At 44.1% G+C, this 17893-nt stretch overlaps 2 protein-coding genes across 2 annotated transcripts in view; one reads left to right on the top strand and one right to left on the bottom strand.

Moving 5' to 3' along the window:
• The window catches only part of LOC141153948 (perilipin-2-like), a 31444-nt gene extending 20116 nt beyond the window's left edge, over positions 1–11328 (top strand). The window contains exon 7 of the mRNA XM_073639257.1: positions 8417–11328. Within this exon, the coding sequence (XP_073495358.1) occupies positions 8417–8668 (252 nt within the window). The 3' untranslated portion in view covers positions 8669–11328. The remainder of the gene's footprint in view (positions 1–8416) is intronic.
• LOC141153949 (ras-related and estrogen-regulated growth inhibitor-like protein) lies at positions 10211–13336 on the bottom strand. Its single transcript, XM_073639259.1, has 4 exons — positions 13051–13336; positions 12889–12942; positions 12722–12798; positions 10211–12272 (listed from the first exon to the last, which is right to left on the bottom strand). Exons 1-4 carry the CDS (start codon positions 13289–13291, stop codon positions 11859–11861), a joined length of 786 nt encoding a protein of 261 aa, XP_073495360.1. The 5' UTR covers positions 13292–13336; the 3' UTR covers positions 10211–11858.
• Positions 13337–17893: the final 4557 nt, after the last annotated feature.

Genomic DNA, 17893 nt, shown 5'->3' with positions numbered 1-17893 from the left:
TAGGCGGCATTCTCAGTGATGTCACTGCTGATCTCTAGTGATGGATAGGCGGCATTCTCAGTGATGTCACCGCTGATCTCTGGTGATGGATAGGCGGCATTCTCAGTGATGTCACTGCTGATCTCTAGTGATGGATAGGCGGCATTCTCAGTGATGTCACCGCTGATCTCTAGTGATGGATAGGAGGCATTCTCAGTGATGTCACCGCTGATCTCTAGTGATGGATAGGCGGCATTCTCAGTGATGTCACCGCTGATCTCTGGTGATGGATAGGCGGCATTCTCAGTGATGTCACCGCTGATCTCTGGTGATGGATAGGTGGCATTCTCAGTGATGTCACCGCTGATCTCTAGTGATGGATAGGAGGCATTCTCAGTGATGTCACCGCTGATCTCTAGTGATGGATAGGCGGCATTCTCAGTGATGTCACCGCTGATCTCTGGTGATGGATAGGCGGCATTCTCAGTGATGTTACCGCTGATCTCTAGTGATGGATAGGCGGCATTCTCAGTGATGTCACCACTGATCTCTAGTGATGGATAGGCGGCATTCTCAGTGATGTCACCGCTGATCTCTAGTGATGGATAGGCGGCATTCTCAGTGATGTCACCACTGATCTCTAGTGATGGATAGGCGGCATTCTCAGTGATGTCACCGCTGATCTCTAGTGATGGATAGGCGGCATTCTCAGTGATGTCACCGCTGATCTCTAGTGATGGATAGGCGGCATTCTCAGTGATGTCACCGCTGATCTCTAGTGATGGATAGGCGGCATTCTCAGTGATGTCACCGCTGATCTCTAGTGATGGATAGGCGGCATTCTCAGTGATGTCACCGCTGATCTCTAGTGATGGATAGGCGGCATTCTCAGTGATGTTACCGCTGATCTCTAGTGATGGATAGGCGGCATTCTCAGTGATGTCACCGCTGATCTCTAGTGATGGATAGGCGGCATTCTCAGTGATGTCACCGCTGATCTCTAGTGATGGATAGGCGGCATTCTCAGTGATGTCACCGCTGATCTCTAGTGATGGATAGGCGGCATTCTCAGTGATGTCACCGCTGATCTCTAGTGATGGATAGGCGGCATTCTCAGTGATGTCACCGCTGATCTCTAGTGATGGATAGGCGGCATTCTCAGTGATGTCACCGCTGATCTCTAGTGATGGATAGGTGGCATTCTCAGTGATGTCACCGCTGATCTCTGGTGATGGATAGGCGGCATTCTCAGTGATGTCACCGCTGATCTCTAGTGATGGATAGGTGGCATTCTCAGTGATGTCACCGCTGATCTCTGGTGATGGATAGGCGGCATTCTCAGTGATGTTACCGCTGATCTCTAGTGATGGATAGGCGGCATTCTCAGTGATGTCACCACTGATCTCTAGTGATGGATAGGCGGCATTCTCAGTGATGTCACCGCTGATCTCTAGTGATGGATAGGCGGCATTCTCAGTGATGTTACCGCTGATCTCTAGTGATGGATAGGCGGCATTCTCAGTGATGTCACCGCTGATCTCTAGTGATGGATAGGCGGCATTCTCAGTGATGTCACCGCTGATCTCTAGTGATGGATAGGCGGCATTCTCAGTGATGTCACCGCTGATCTCTAGTGATGGATAGGCGGCATTCTCAGTGATGTTACCGCTGATCTCTAGTGATGGATAGGCGGCATTCTCAGTGATGTCACCGCTGATCTCTAGTGATGGATAGGCGGCATTCTCAGTGATGTCACCGCTGATCTCTAGTGATGGATAGGCGGCATTCTCAGTGATGTCACCGCTGATCTCTAGTGATGGATAGGCGGCATTCTCAGTGATGTCACCGCTGATCTCTAGTGATGGATAGGCGGCATTCTCAGTGATGTCACCGCTGATCTCTAGTGATGGATAGGCGGCATTCTCAGTGATGTCACCGCTGATCTCTGGTGATGGATAGGCGGCATTCTCAGTGATGTCACCGCTGATCTCTAGTGATGGATAGGCGGCATTCTCAGTGATGTCACCGCTGATCTCTAGTGATGGATAGGCGGCATTCTCAGTGATGTCACCGCTGATCTCTGGTGATGGATAGGCGGCATTCTCAGTGATGTCACCGCTGATCTCTGGTGATGGATAGGCGGCATTCTCAGTGATGTCACCGCTGATCTCTAGTGATGGATAGGCGGCATTCTCAGTGATGTCACCGCTGATCTCTAGTGATGGATAGGCGGCATTCTCAGTGATGTCACCGCTGATCTCTAGTGATGGATAGGCGGCATTCTCAGTGATGTCACCGCTGATCTCTAGTGATGGATAGGCGGCATTCTCAGTGATGTCACTGCTGATCTCTAGTGATGGATAGGCGGCATTCTCAGTGATGTCACCGCTGATCTCTAGTGATGGATAGGAGGCATTCTCAGTGATGTCACCGCTGATCTCTAGTGATGGATAGGCGGCATTCTCAGTGATGTCACCGCTGATCTCTAGTGATGGATAGGCGGCATTCTCAGTGATGTCACCGCTGATCTCTAGTGATGGATAGGCGGCATTCTCAGTGATGTCACCGCTGATCTCTAGTGATGGATAGGCGGCATTCTCAGTGATGTCACCGCTGATCTCTAGTGATGGATAGGCGGCATTCTCAGTGATGTCACCGCTGATCTCTAGTGATGGATAGGCGGCATTCTCAGTGATGTCACCGCTGATCTCTAGTGATGGATAGGCGGCATTCTCAGTGATGTCACCGCTGATCTCTAGTGATGGATAGGCGGCATTCTCAGTGATGTCACCGCTGATCTCTAGTGATGGATAGGCGGCATTTTCAGTGATGTCACCGCTGATCTCTAGTGATGGATAGGCGGCATTCTCAGTGATGTCACTGCTGATCTCTGGTGATGGATAGGCGGCATTCTCAGTGATGTCACCGCTGATCTCTGGTGATGGATAGGTGGCATTCTCAGTGATGTCACTGCTGATCTCTAGTGATGGATAGGCGGCATTCTCAGTGATGTCACCGCTGATCTCTAGTGATGGATAGGCGGCATTCTCAGTGATGTCACCGCTGATCTCTAGTGATGGATAGGCGGCATTCTCAGTGATGTCACCGCTGATCTCTAGTGATGGATAGGCGGCATTCTCAGTGATGTCACCGCTGATTTCTAGTGATGGATAGGCGGCATTCTCAGTGATGTCACCGCTGATCTCTGGTGATGGATAGGCGGCATTCTCAGTGATGTCACTGCTGATCTCTAGTGATGGATAGGCGGCATTCTCAGTGATGTCACCGCTGATCTCTAGTGATGGATAGGAGGCATTCTCAGTGATGTCACTGCTGATCTCTAGTGATGGATAGGCGGCATTCTCAGTGATGTCAGCGCTGATCTCTGGTGATGGATAGGCGGCATTCTCAGTGATGTCACCGCTGATCTCTGGTGATGGATAGGCGGCATTCTCAGTGATGTCACCGCTGATCTCTAGTGATGGATAGGCGGCATTCTCAGTGATGTCACCGCTGATCTCTAGTGATGGATAGGCGGCATTCTCAGTGATGTCACCGCTGATCTCTAGTGATGGATAGGCGGCATTCTCAGTGATGTCAGCGCTGATCTCTGGTGATGGATAGGCGGCATTCTCAGTGATGTCACCGCTGATCTCTAGTGATGGATAGACGGCATTCTCAGTGATGTCACCGCTGATTTCTAGTGATGGATAGGCGGCATTCTCAGTGATGTCACCGCTGATCTCTGGTGATGGATAGGCGGCATTCTCAGTGATGTCACCGCTGATCTCTGGTGATGGATAGGCGGCATTCTCAGTGATGTCACCGCTGATCTCTAGTGATGGATAGGCGGCATTCTCAGTGATGTCACCGCTGATCTCTAGTGATGGATAGGCGGCATTCTCAGTGATGTCACCGCTGATCTCTAGTGATGGATAGGCGGCATTCTCAGTGATGTCACCGCTGATTTCTAGTGATGGATAGGCGGCATTCTCAGTGATGTCACCGCTGATCTCTGGTGATGGATAGGCGGCATTCTCAGTGATGTCACTGCTGATCTCTAGTGATGGATAGGCGGCATTCTCAGTGATGTCACCGCTGATCTCTAGTGATGGATAGGAGGCATTCTCAGTGATGTCACTGCTGATCTCTAGTGATGGATAGGCGGCATTCTCAGTGATGTCACCGCTGATCTCTAGTGATGGATAGGCGGCATTCTCAGTGATGTCACCGCTGATCTCTAGTGATGGATAGGCGGCATTCTCAGTGATGTCACCGCTGATCTCTAGTGATGGATAGGCGGCATTCTCAGTGATGTCACCGCTGATCTCTAGTGATGGATAGGCGGCATTCTCAGTGATGTCACCGCTGATCTCTGGTGATGGATAGGCGGCATTCTCAGTGATGTCACCGCTGATCTCTAGTGATGGATAGGCGGCATTCTCAGTGATGTCACCGCTGATCTCTAGTGATGGATAGGCGGCATTCTCAGTGATGTCACTGCTGATCTCTGGTGATGGATAGGCGGCATTCTCAGTGATGTCACCGCTGATCTCTGGTGATGGATAGGTGGCATTCTCAGTGATGTCACTGCTGATCTCTAGTGATGGATAGGCGGCATTCTCAGTGATGTCACCGCTGATCTCTAGTGATGGATAGGCGGCATTCTCAGTGATGTCACCGCTGATCTCTAGTGATGGATAGGCGGCATTCTCAGTGATGTCACCGCTGATCTCTAGTGATGGATAGGAGGCATTCTCAGTGATGTCACCGCTGATCTCTAGTGATGGATAGGCGGCATTCTCAGTGATGTCACCGCTGATCTCTGGTGATGGATAGGTGGCATTCTCAGTGATGTCACTGCTGATCTCTAGTGATGGATAGGCGGCATTCTCAGTGATGTCACCGCTGATCTCTAGTGATGGATAGGCGGCATTCTCAGTGATGTCACCGCTGATCTCTAGTGATGGATAGGCGGCATTCTCAGTGATGTCACCGCTGATCTCTAGTGATGGATAGGCGGCATTCTCAGTGATGTCACCGCTGATCTCTGGTGATGGATAGGCGGCATTCTCAGTGATGTCACCGCTGATCTCTAGTGATGGATAGGCGGCATTCTCAGTGATCTGGACTCTGTGTCTGCGGACGCTCTTTCCTCTGTGGAGCAGATATAATGTAGTTTATAATAAACCTGTCGTCGAGTGGTTAATGATTACGGGGCATTCTGGGGCTCCTTGCAGGGAGTGTAGATAAATGGATGATTCCGGCTCTTGTGACTGGACACCAGGGATCCTCTCTGTCACATTGGTAATTATCTCGTTATTTTGTCGTCCATTACATCTTCCTCTCGTCTCTTCCAGAGTCCTGAATGGCTGTGTGTCGGCCATGTTTGTGGTCACCCAGCTTTCCCAGTAATGTCTGCTTATTCTCCTCAGATTTCTCCTTCTCATGAAGAGCCCAGTCCTGTGTACAATTTCTCCCTCAGTCGCCTGTTTGGGGGCCATAAACGTGGCCGGCTGGCGCTGTGCGGTCTCGCTGCGTGTCGGCCATGTGCTGCTGGATTCCTGCCTCCTTCCATTGTCAAGCTCCTCATCCTGACCCACATACAGGATAATGTGCGGTGCAGAGTGAGCGGCCTGTAGTGTATCCCCACAGTCTGTCCGATGCCACCGATCACATAACACCATGTCTGCACACAGTCCTGCTCATCGTTATTGGCAGCCATGATGTGTAAGTACATAATGTGGAAAATCTCCTGAAAAAAATGAATCAAGTGAAACAGTTTTTGTATAGAGACTCGTGTTACATACAAAAGAGCAAATGATAAATAATAATTCAAAACCAAAAGCAATGGCAGGGAATACAGAAAAACCTAAAGCTTCCTGTGACACTGGTATTGGCACCTTTACTTTTATTTAGTATGGAAACACTTCTTGACTCGCCTGTGCTAAATCACAAAAGAGATTCAACTGTGATTAATTGTTGGTGCCCATGTGACATGAATTAGCCAATGAATGATGGCTTCAGTGTTTTAAAAAGCCACATGGTAGGCCCTGATCCTTTGTCACAATGGTGAATACAAAGGAGCTGTCTGAGGACATCAGAACTACTATTATTAGCAAACAAGACTTCCAAAGGGTATAAGGCCATCTCCAAAGACTTAGGTATCCCAGTTTCAACAGTGCACAATGTTATTAAGAAGTTTGCCAAGCATGGAACTGTCAAGAACCTCCCTGGACATGGGGGAAAGAGGAAAATTGACAAGAGATGTCTTCGAAGGTTGGTGCGAATGGTGGAAAAAACACCACATCTAACATCCAAAGACCTGAAGGCCAACCAGGAAACAGTCTTGGGTCATTGTTTCAACAAATACCATACGCCGCACAATAAACCAAGCTGAGCTTTATGGGCGAAGGCCAAGGAAGAAACCATTGCTAAAGAAAAGACATAAAAAGGAATGACTGATCTTTGCCAAAGAGTACCTTCACAAACCACAATCCTTCTGGGAAAATGTTGTGTTGACAGATGAAACAAAAATAGAGCTTTTTGTCAATGCAAAGCAACAGTTTGTTTACAGGCAGCGCAATGAAGCTTATAAGGAAAAGAACACCTTACTAACAGTTAAGCATGGTGGAGGATCTATAATGTTGTGGGGTTGCTTTGCTGCGTCTGGTACTGGAGGCCTTGTCCGTATCACATAAATCATGAAATCCGAGAATTATCAAGAGATTTTAGAGTGAAATGTCCTACCCAGTGTAAGAAAACTTGGTTTGAGTTGAAGATCATGGGCCCTCCAGCAAGACAATGACCCAAAGCAAACATCCGAAAGTACACAGGAATGGTTGAAAAAGAAAAAATGGACTGTTTTAAAATGGCCAGCAATGAGTCCTGACGTCAATCCCATTTAAAATCTTTGGGGTGAGCTGAAATCCGCCATTGGGAAAAAGAACCTGCAAACATTCAAGAGCTTGAACAAACTGCAAAGGAAGAGTGGGAGAAAATCCAGCTGAGAAGTGCAAGAAGCTTATAGATGGCTACAAGAAACGTTTGGAGGCTGTCAGCAATGCCGAAGGGTGTGCAACCAAGTATTAATTAGGGGGGCCTTTATTGCTGCATGTGCTGGTTATTCTGTTACTTCTTTGAAACTGAAACATGGAAGTTGAAACACAATGTTTTATTGTTGTATTACTTTGGACCACTAATTAAAAAATCCTGAGGATATAACTTTGGTACATTTCCATTTATTTCTGAAGATATTGTACAGTTTATGAAAAAAATGAAGGGGTGCCAATAATGGTGAGCAGCACTGTATGTATCCTCCACGGGCTCGTTGTACACTGTTTAACGCTTTGTGCTCTGTTGCTACCACAGTCGGCCATTTTGGGAACATTGGCACCGACCTTTCTGGTCACCCGGTCACAAACGTTTTCATCCTTTATTTCTGTCAGACTTGTCTGCGTTTTGTAATTTTTTCTCATGTTAAGGCCACATGACTGCCCACGTGCCATCCTGGCTGATAACAGGAAAGAATAGATATGTTATGGAGAGGCGGCAGGTGGAGCGCCTTATTTTCATGTCGCCTTCGCTCCACGTTTCGCAGTGAGCCGTGTCCTGTACTGTACATTTCTTTGTCTTTTCCAAGAAGTGGCGTATAATTGTGGCTGCCGGAGTCCTGTCAGGACAGTGAGTGATATCTGACACAGGTCAAGAGCTTTGTAATGTCACTGTAATGTTCTCCCAGGATGCCGCGGGACACTTCACTCCAGATGTATTTGTCTTAAGAGACACTGAAGTGGTGACAGCCATTGTCTCCGAGATCTCCCATTACCGCTCCTTGCCGCGGAGATTGCCTCAACTCCTGCTTCTAGTACAGTAGAAAATCGACCATTGATGTTAAAGGGCACGTCCACTTAGCATGGCCCAGAAAAGAACGGAAAGATTTCTTCTATTTATTTTTTTCTTATTTTTTTTTTATAACTCTTGCCTGGCTTCTTGAAGGTGACCGTGCGCTTGTCATAAATGTGTAATTTTTTTTCTTTCCTGGTGTAAATACCGCTCTTCTCCTGATTCCAGCAATGTTTTCCTTTTATCCCTGCACCATCCCCGGTCCTGAGTTTTGCTTTCCAGAAGGTTTCGAGAAGCTTCAGCAGTGCCTGAGAGTTTCGCTAACTCCTTCAGGAGATCTTCCCTTTTTTTCCAGGGTTTGCGTTGATACTCCGGGATAGTTGACAAATATGATATCTGGTACCAGCTGATGTGTACTATTAATGTTCTCACAGAGGGAAGTGTTATAAGGAGACCTGATTATTATCCCCATGAGGGTTAACAGGAAAGCTTTTTCTTGTGATAGGAAGTGAAAGCTGTAGAACTGTAGAGTCAGCCTTATTGGTGGTCACCTATCTTATGAATGTCCAATAACCACCATGTTTTCTTGCAGCTGAAGAGATCCTCCGATACCACCCCGGAGGCTCTGAACATCTCCAAGGAAGATCCAAAGCAGAAGGACCAGGTGGAGTCCTCCTTGGTAGACGCTCCAAACAGGAGACACTCAATACACTCCCCAATTGGTGTGTCTGGCTTGCAATTCTTCAGCGATGACAATCATGGCTTCTGTGATGTAAGCGAACCGGACCGGAGATGCCAGAGTCTGTACAGCTCCTTGTCCCCCTCCCCGATCCAGGAGGACTAGGTGCATTGTGTCTGGAAGTGCTGGTGACTACCGGTATTAGGCTCCGTCCACATCTGCATTAGATCCTCTGTTGTAGATTTATGTTAGAAATATGTCAGAAGATACTTAAAAGTTGAGCTCCCCTTTATCTAACAATCTTCAGTCCTGATACGCAATGTATATGGTGAAGTCCTTATATACAGCTTTTCCGTAGCACTAAGAGCCCTAACAAGACAATCCTTGTGTTTACTGACCCCATCCTAACCCGACTAATAACATAGTAATATTTGTGGGGGGGATTTGAGGGTGGAAAGGCAAAGTGGATGGAAGAGATAGGGGCAGGAGCGAATGGGACTCGACACTGAGGGTAGAGAGTAGCAATGATATAAGCTGGGCACACACAGAACACTTTAATTGGCCAGCTCAGGTAGGCAGGTGGAACTCTGCACAGTGGCAAATGATCAGCCGAATACTGAGATTTTGCCATGTTCTTGTATTTTTGGATGAAAATTTCCACTTTACAGATCACAACTTTAGTAGACAATTGTCTGCTGTCAGCCGTTCTCCTGACCACTACCCCATATATATATATATATATATATATATATATATATATATATGCACACTCAACTCAGCTGTGTAAGTATGTTTTGTGATTGTGGATAGGGGAGTAAACCACAGATAGACCCTGTCTTTCTGACGCCACTGCCCCTCTCCAAACTTTTCAGTCATCCTTTCCTCCAGACTTCTTTGTATCCTCGCTCCTCCAGACTTCTCATTCACCCCCTCCTCCAGACCCTTCTGTCCTCCCTCATCCAGACTTTTTTGTGTCCTGCCTCCTTCAGAACTTTTTGTCCCCCCTCGTTGAGATTTCTTTGTGTCCTCCCTCCTCAAAACTTTGTATCCTGCATTCTACAAACTTCTCAGTCACCCCTTCCTCCAGACCCTTCTGTCCTCTCTCGTTCATACTTCTTTGTGTCTTCTTTCCTCTAGACTTCTGTGTCCTCCCTCCTACAAACTTCTGTCACCCTCTTCTCCTGACCCTTCTGTCCTCCCTCCTCCAGACTGTGTCCTCCATTCTACAAACTACTCAGTCACCCCTTCCTCCAAACCATTCTATCCTCCCTCCTCTATACTTCTTCATGTCCTCCCTCACCTAAACGTCTGTCACCCTCTTCTCCAGTCTTTTCAGTCCTCCCTCGTCCAAACTTCTGTGTTCGCCCTCCTCCAGGCTTCTTTGTATCCTCCCTTCTCCAAACTTCTCAGTCACCCCCTCCTCCAGACTATTGTCCTCCTCCTCCACACTTCGTGTCTACCCTCTTCCAGAATTTTGTGTGCTCCATTCTACAAAAGTCTAAGTCAACCCCTCTTCCAGACCCTTCTGTCCTCCCTCTTCTAGACTTCTTTGTGTCTTCCCTCCTCTAAACTTCTCAGCCACTCCCTTCTCCAGACCTTTCGGTCCTCCCTCATTCAAACTTCTTTGTGTCCTCCTTCCTCTAGACTTCGTTTCCTCCCTCCTCCAAACTTCTCAGTCACCCCCTCGTCCAGACTATTGTTTTTCTCCTCCAGACCCTTCTGTCCTCCCTCCTCCAGACTTCTTCTTAACCCCCTCCTCCAAACTTCTTTGCCTCTTCCCTTCTCTGTCCCCATAATCCACCAAACTTTGCTGTTCTCCTCTTCCTCCAGACGCCTTTGTCGTACCATTACCAGACTTTTCTGTCCCCATTCTCTTCCGGACTCTTCTGTGTGCCCCTCCTCCAGACTCCTTTGTGGCCTCCTCTATGCAAGTATGTTTTGAGATTGTGGATAAGGAAGCAAACCACTGGTAGATCCTCTGTCCCTTCCCCCTCCTCCAGCCCCACTGCCCCCCATAAAAACTTTTGAGAGACCCTTCTGCCCTCCCTTTTCCAGAATTCTTTGTGTTTTCCCTCCTCCAGACTTTGCTATCCCTCTCTTTCAAACTTTGTGTCCTCCTCCTCTGGACTTATAGTTGTCCCATTATTCCAGACTCCTTTGTGGCCTCCTCCTCCAGACTTCTCAGTCACCCACTCGTCCAGACGCCTCTGTTCTCCTCCATACTCCTCTGTGCGCCCCCCCCCCCCCCCTTCCAGACTTCTCTGTCATCATCCTCCTCATCCTCCTCCTCCTCCTCCAGGTCCTCCCTCCTACTGACTATTGTGTCCCCCTCCTCATGTATTTTCTGTGTCCTCCCTCATCTCTAATATTAATAAATATATATATATATATATATATATATATATATATATATATATATATTTGGTTGTTACGGACTCTTAGAGATCTTGAAAATGCGGCCTTCACCCCCCAGGACTGATGATGGATGACTGGGACTATATTGTGTGCAGATGATTGCTTATGTTCTTTATGCTTCACTTATAACTACAATATAGTATATACACACTCGCACGCACCTATATATAGAGATGCAAGCACAGGTTGGTGACACTGCCATACAGTTATGTGAAGTGCGCAGCCTGAGAGCTAACAGGAAAGCAGCATGTACCTTATTCACTCACCTGACCTGTTGATTTTATGTTTTGTTTTTTAAATATAACATCATTTTTCAACAATAAATATTTTATTTTCAGAAAACAAAAAAAAAATTACAAATTTACAGAGACGGTGTAAAAAAATAAATATCTTTATGTAAACAATGCAAAGGTTTAACTGTCCATTGTGCAATTTTTATATCGCCCGTAAAAGGGTCACCAATACTTTGGTTTGATTTCAGGGTGGTTCACTACTGAACGCTTTAGATCAGTTTGTACATTTCTCCCCATACCTTCTAGAAGGGCTACAGAAAGCTTGGTGGAACGCTACCATAGTGTGCCCCCTTTCTGCCAAATAGTGCAAATAACACTCCTAAGGAGCTAGGTTATAACCGTCCTGCCCCAGTGCATTGTGGGACAGCTGACACCACACAGCTCAGCATGCTCCAGTGTGTGGTGCTGCCACGTGCCAGCGAAAACTCTTCCAAAAGTTTGCATAATAGTCTGCATTCCTCAGAGTCCGACCGCAACAGCTAACGTCCCAAGGGGTGTCCCGGGCATGGAGGCGATCACTTTGAGGACAGTGATGCAACCAAGGATCAGTCATTTGCATTCCCTAAGTGGGCAAGGTGGAGAAGAAGGTGTTATAGTCTGTCTCCAAAGGGTTAAGTCCACCAGGGATGAGGTTGGGTCTTCCTGCCTCACTCGGTCCTTCTTCTCCCGAAAACAGCAGACATGCTCCTCACGATGCCCTTGATGCCCACATTCTTCTTGCTCAAGGTCCGGCTCACCCTCACTGTCTCCAGCAGCTGATGGAAAACCACTAAGGAGCCATGGTAGGTCTCTGCTGCCGAGATCTCGAAAAAGTCACAGTCCGAAGAAATGGCAAGAAGGCGGCCCTCCTCGCTGGAGATCTGACGCCGGTGCTGGAGGTCCCGCTTGTTGCCCACGATGATGACGGGCGCGGAGCTGTGCCGCTTCTTCAGCTGGCGGATTCGCTGGAGCAGCTGCCGCACCACATTGAAGCTGTCACTGTCACAGATGCTGTAGACGAGGATGAAACCGTCTGCCCAGCGCAGCTGCTCCTCGCTCACACAGCTCTGCAAGCTCGGCTTCTGCGGGGAGAGGGGAGGAGATCAGATATCTGCTCCCGGGAAAGCTGGGCCATAGCCAATACAGTGCAAAAACCAAAGGAGTGATGTTCTGCAGAGGTGTAATCATCTGCAGGATATATCTGTCAGGAGGTGGAGGAGCGATGTTCTGCAGAGATGTCGGTGGTGTAATAATCTGCAGGATATATCACTATGTATCTGTCAAGAGGTGGAGGAGTGATGTTCTGCAGAGATGTCGGTGTTGTAATAATCTGCAGAATATATCACTATGTATCTGTCAGGAGGTGGAGGAGCGATGTTCTGCAGACTGGTCAGTGGTGTAATAATCTGCAGGATATATCACTATGTATGTGTCAGGAGGTGGAGGAGCGATGTTCTGCAGAGAGGTCAGTGGTGTAATAGTCTGCAGACTAGGGGCAGTTATTATGGTACGGTGTATAATGGGTGGTTACCTCGGGGCAGACGGAGTCCCAGATGCTGAAGGAGGTCTCTCTGCCGTCCAGGCTGACATGGTGGGTGTAGATGGACTCTGTAATATATAATAGAGGGTGAGTATAATATCCCCAGGACTATACATTATAATCCATTTTATTATCACCTGGGTTATAATCCCGCTCACCTGTGCCCACGTATTCTCCAATAAACCTCCGTGTCAGGAAGCGAACGGTGAGAGCTGCAGAGAGGAAGACGACGGAGGTAAGAAAGGACTTGTCAGAAGAGCTGGCCATCTAGTGACCGTACAATAATTCCTATAATTATAATTCTTATAATGGCCACGTACCGGATTTGCCCACGCTTTCGGCTCCCAGGACCAGGATGTTGGCTTGCGCCTTGTGCTGCTGGTGGCCGGAGTCGGTCATCCTGGGAAGCTGCTGTACCACCATTTGTAATCCGGGCTCAGGCAGCAGACGAGAAGGAAGGAGAAGTGTGAGCCGGCGGCCGGAGAGCGCAGATTTATAGGAGGAGGGCGGGCAACGCCAGGGAGACTGACAGCAGCCGCCACCAATCACAGGGGACCTCATGGGGTGTGCTGTTTACAGGACCAAAGCAGCGAGACCTGCGGGGGGTCCGACACTGCTCCGACTAATGTCATCAATCAGTGCCCCCAAAGTGCACCCCCCAGAGACAGAACCTGTGCAGAAAGCTACGGGGAGGTGGACGGAAATATCTATCTACATCGGTCTATCCCCTACATACAGTATCGGGTGATTCCAGACTCCACGGAGGAGGTGTCCATTACAGCTCATCGCTGGCACAGCGCCCCCTGTGTGCCCTGCACAATATGACAACTAGTCATACAGAGCATGACACCACCGAACTCTCTGCAGAACATCGCTCCTCTACCCCCTTGCCAGACACAGTGATATATCCTGCAGATTATTGCACCCCGCCTGTAGATGGAATCAGCTGGCAGGTGATGGGAACAAATAGATGACCTGGTAAATGGAACCCAAGGTTTGTTCCCGGGTTAACTGCTCACATATAAAGCTGGTAATAAATCACCAACAATCCTCATGGACTTGGATCTTGTGACAATGGTCTTCGCTAGTTTTGTATTTATTGAGATAAAACAAGAAATATTGACTTGTGTTTTATCATAGAAACAATCAACATTTCACTACAAATGCAATTATTCTGAAACTCTACCACTGCTGCATAGAATATAATAATATACTTATCATTCTCAACTGGTGCATATTAAATGAGACTAGATAACTCACATCTGAGGATGCTAGTAAGGGTAAATCACCACCCATAAAGACTCATAGAAGAAAAAAGCGATCAAGATCGCCCAAAAGAATGTTTCTTAATATAAAACACAAATTTTATTGTATGAATATAAAATGCAAAATGCAATACACATGCTTGACAAGAATGGTGCAAATACATACACTATAAAAAATCCATCGTAATGTAGGACCGACGGGGTCCGTTCTGTGAGAATCACAACAGCTCAGTGGCCATGTGCACTGTCATTAAGTGACCCACCAAGCCATACTAGAGTCCAAGTAAATGTACAAGTATTTAAAGATGTCCAGGAAAATAATACTGGTCTATAGTAAATAATACTGGTCTATAGTAAATAATACTGATCTATAGTAAATAATACTGGTCTATAGTAAATAATACTGGTCTATAGTAAATAATACTGATCTATAGTAAATAATACTGGTCTATAGTAAATAATACTGGTCTATAGTAAATAATACTGATCTATAGTAAATAATACTGATCTATAGTAAATAATACTGATCTATAGTAAATAATACTGATCTATAGTAAATAATACTGATCTATAGTAAATAATACTGGTCTATAGTAAATAATACTGGTCTATAGTAAATAATACTGATCTATAGTAAATAATACTGGTCTATAGTAAATAATACTGGTCTATAGTAAATAATACTGATCTATAGTAAATAATACTGGTCTATAGTAAATAATACTGGTCTATAGTAAATAATACTGATCTATAGTAAATAATACTGGTCTATAGTAAATAATACTGATCTATAGTAAATAATACTGATCTATAGTAAATAATACTGGTCTATAGTAAATAATACTGATCTATAGTAAATAATACTGATCTATAGTAAATAATACTGGTCTATAGTAAATAATACTGATCTATAGTAAATAATACTGGTCTATAGTAAATAATACTGGTCTATAGTAAATAATACTGGTCTATAGTAAATAATACTGATCTATAGTAAATAATACTGGTCTATAGTAAATAATACTGATCTATAGTAAATAATACTGGTCTATAGTAAATAATACTGGTCTATAGTAAATAATACTGGTCTATAGTAAATAATACTGATCTATAGTAAATAATACTGGTCTATAGTAAATAATACTGGTCTATAGTAAATAATACTGATCTATAGTAAATAATACTGATCTATAGTAAATAATACTGGTCTATAGTAAATAATACTGATCTATAGTAAATAATACTGGTCTATAGTAAATAATACTGGTCTATAGTAAATAATACTGATCTATAGTAAATAATACTGGTCTATAGTAAATAATACTGATCTATAGTAAATAATACTGATCTATAGTAAATAATACTGGTCTATAGTAAATAATACTGATCTATAGTAAATAATACTGATCTATAGTAAATAATACTGGTCTATAGTAAATAATACTGATCTATAGTAAATAATACTGGTCTATAGTAAATAATACTGGTCTATAGTAAATAATACTGGTCTATAGTAAATAATACTGATCTATAGTAAATAATACTGGTCTATAGTAAATAATACTGATCTATAGTAAATAATACTGGTCTATAGTAAATAATACTGGTCTATAGTAAATAATACTGGTCTATAGTAAATAATACTGATCTATAGTAAATAATACTGGTCTATAGTAAATAATACTGATCTATAGTAAATAATACTGGTCTATAGTAAATAATACTGGTCTATAGTAAATAATACTGGTCTATAGTAAATAATACTGATCTATAGTAAATAATACTGGTCTATAGTAAATAATACTGGTCTATAGTAAATAATACTGATCTATAGTAAATAATACTGGTCTATAGTAAATAATACTGGTCTATAGTAAATAATACTGATCTATAGTAAATAATACTGATCTATAGTAAATAATACTGGTCTATAGTAAATAATACTGATCTATAGTAAATAATACTGGTCTATAGTAAATAATACTGATCTATAGTAAATAATACTGGTCTATAGTAAATAATACTGGTCTATAGTAAATAATACTGATCTATAGTAAATAATACTGATCTATAGTAAATAATACTGATCTATAGTAAATAATACTGGTCTATAGTAAATAATACTGATCTATAGTAAATAATACTGGTCTATAGTAAATAATACTGATCTATAGTAAATAATACTGGTCTATAGTAAATAATACTGGTCTATAGTAAATAATACTGATCTATAGTAAATAATACTGGTCTATAGTAAATAATACTGATCTATAGTAAATAATACTGATCTATAGTAAATAATACTGGTCTATAGTAAATAATACTGATCTATAGTAAATAATACTGGTCTATAGTAAATAATACTGATCTATAGTAAATAATACTGATCTATAGTAAATAATACTGGTCTATAGTAAATAATACTGATCTATAGTAAATAATACTGGTCTATAGTAAATAATACTGATCTATAGTAAATAATACTGGTCTATAGTAAATAATACTGATCTATAGTAAATAATACTGGTCTATAGTAAATAATACTGATCTATAGTAAATAATACTGGTCTATAGTAAATAATACTGGTCTATAGTAAATAATACTGATCTATAGTAAATAATACTGATCTATAGTAAATAATACTGATCTATAGTAAATAATACTGATCTATAGTAAATAATACTGGTCTATAGTAAATAATACTGATCTATAGTAAATAATACTGATCTATAGTAAATAATACTGGTCTATAGTAAATAATACTGGTCTATAGTAAATAATACTGATCTATAGTAAATAATACTGGTCTATAGTAAACAGTTTACTAAAGACCAGTATTATTTTCCTGGACATCTTTAAATACTTGTACATTTACTTGGACTCTAGTATGGCTTGGTGGGTCACTTAATGACAGTGCACATGGCCACTGAGCTGTTGTGATTCTCACAGAACGGACCCCGTCGGTCCTACATTACGATGGATTTTTTATAGTGTATGTATTTGCACCATTCTTGTCAAGCATGTGTATTGCATTTTGCATTTTATATTCATACAATAAAATTTGTGTTTTATATTAAGAAACATTCTTTTGGGCGATCTTGATCGCTTTTTTCTTATATAATATAATATAATAATAATAGCTCAAAAATGATTATATTTTCTGGATTTGTGACTGTATTGTATATTACTTTCACAAATCAGTCCTCAAATCTACTCTCCCATCACGTTCTCGTCATACTGTCCTTGGTAATGGCGTTCAACGTTCATTATGTCCTGGTGACAGCGCTCGTCTTGCTCCTCTGAATAAGCTCCCATGTTCTCTTCTAATTTATCAAGATGGCCATCAAGGATATGTTTGTCACCCTGGCCTGGATGCCACTAATGTATAATAAAGCTGTGTCTGAGAGCAAGGGGGAGGTTCTCTGGTCAGGGGACCATTAGCATGCAGCACCTCCTGTCCCAGGCCAGTAGGGGGAGCAGGCTGCCCCTATAAAAGCTGGAGCTGGGGGCAGGGTTAGAGAGAGCTGGACGACCTGTCTCTGGAGTGAGAGGTGTCCCAGAGAAGGGAGAGCCCGTTCAGCTGAGGCTGAGGAAGACGAGTGGCAGCAGAGGAGCCACGAGCCAGGGACGGAAGGCGAGGGAAGCCTGTCCTGGCTGAGAGAGAAACTGAACTACCGGACTTTGGTGTCCGAGGCTGTTAGGATTCCAAGTCCTACAGAAAATAACCAGTCCGCAGGGGATTGTATGTTCCTTGGCCTAAGAAGCACGGAGGTTCCGCCACAGCAGAAGGGACCAGCAGAGCTGCACAAAGCCAAGAGTAGAAAGGGACCCAAATTGCAAGCGATACGGGCGAGAAGACACGGTGAGCTCAGGAACGTGGGCTGTTACACCACAAGG

This window comes from Phyllobates terribilis, unplaced genomic scaffold, assembly GCF_046119375.1.
Source record: "Phyllobates terribilis strain yellow unplaced genomic scaffold, ASM4611937v1 Scaffold_7__3_contigs__length_470593459, whole genome shotgun sequence".
NCBI lineage: Eukaryota > Metazoa > Chordata > Amphibia > Anura > Dendrobatidae > Phyllobates > Phyllobates terribilis.
Note: the sequence above shows the minus strand (reverse complement) of the source record. Positions and strands in the feature narration are given on the sequence as shown.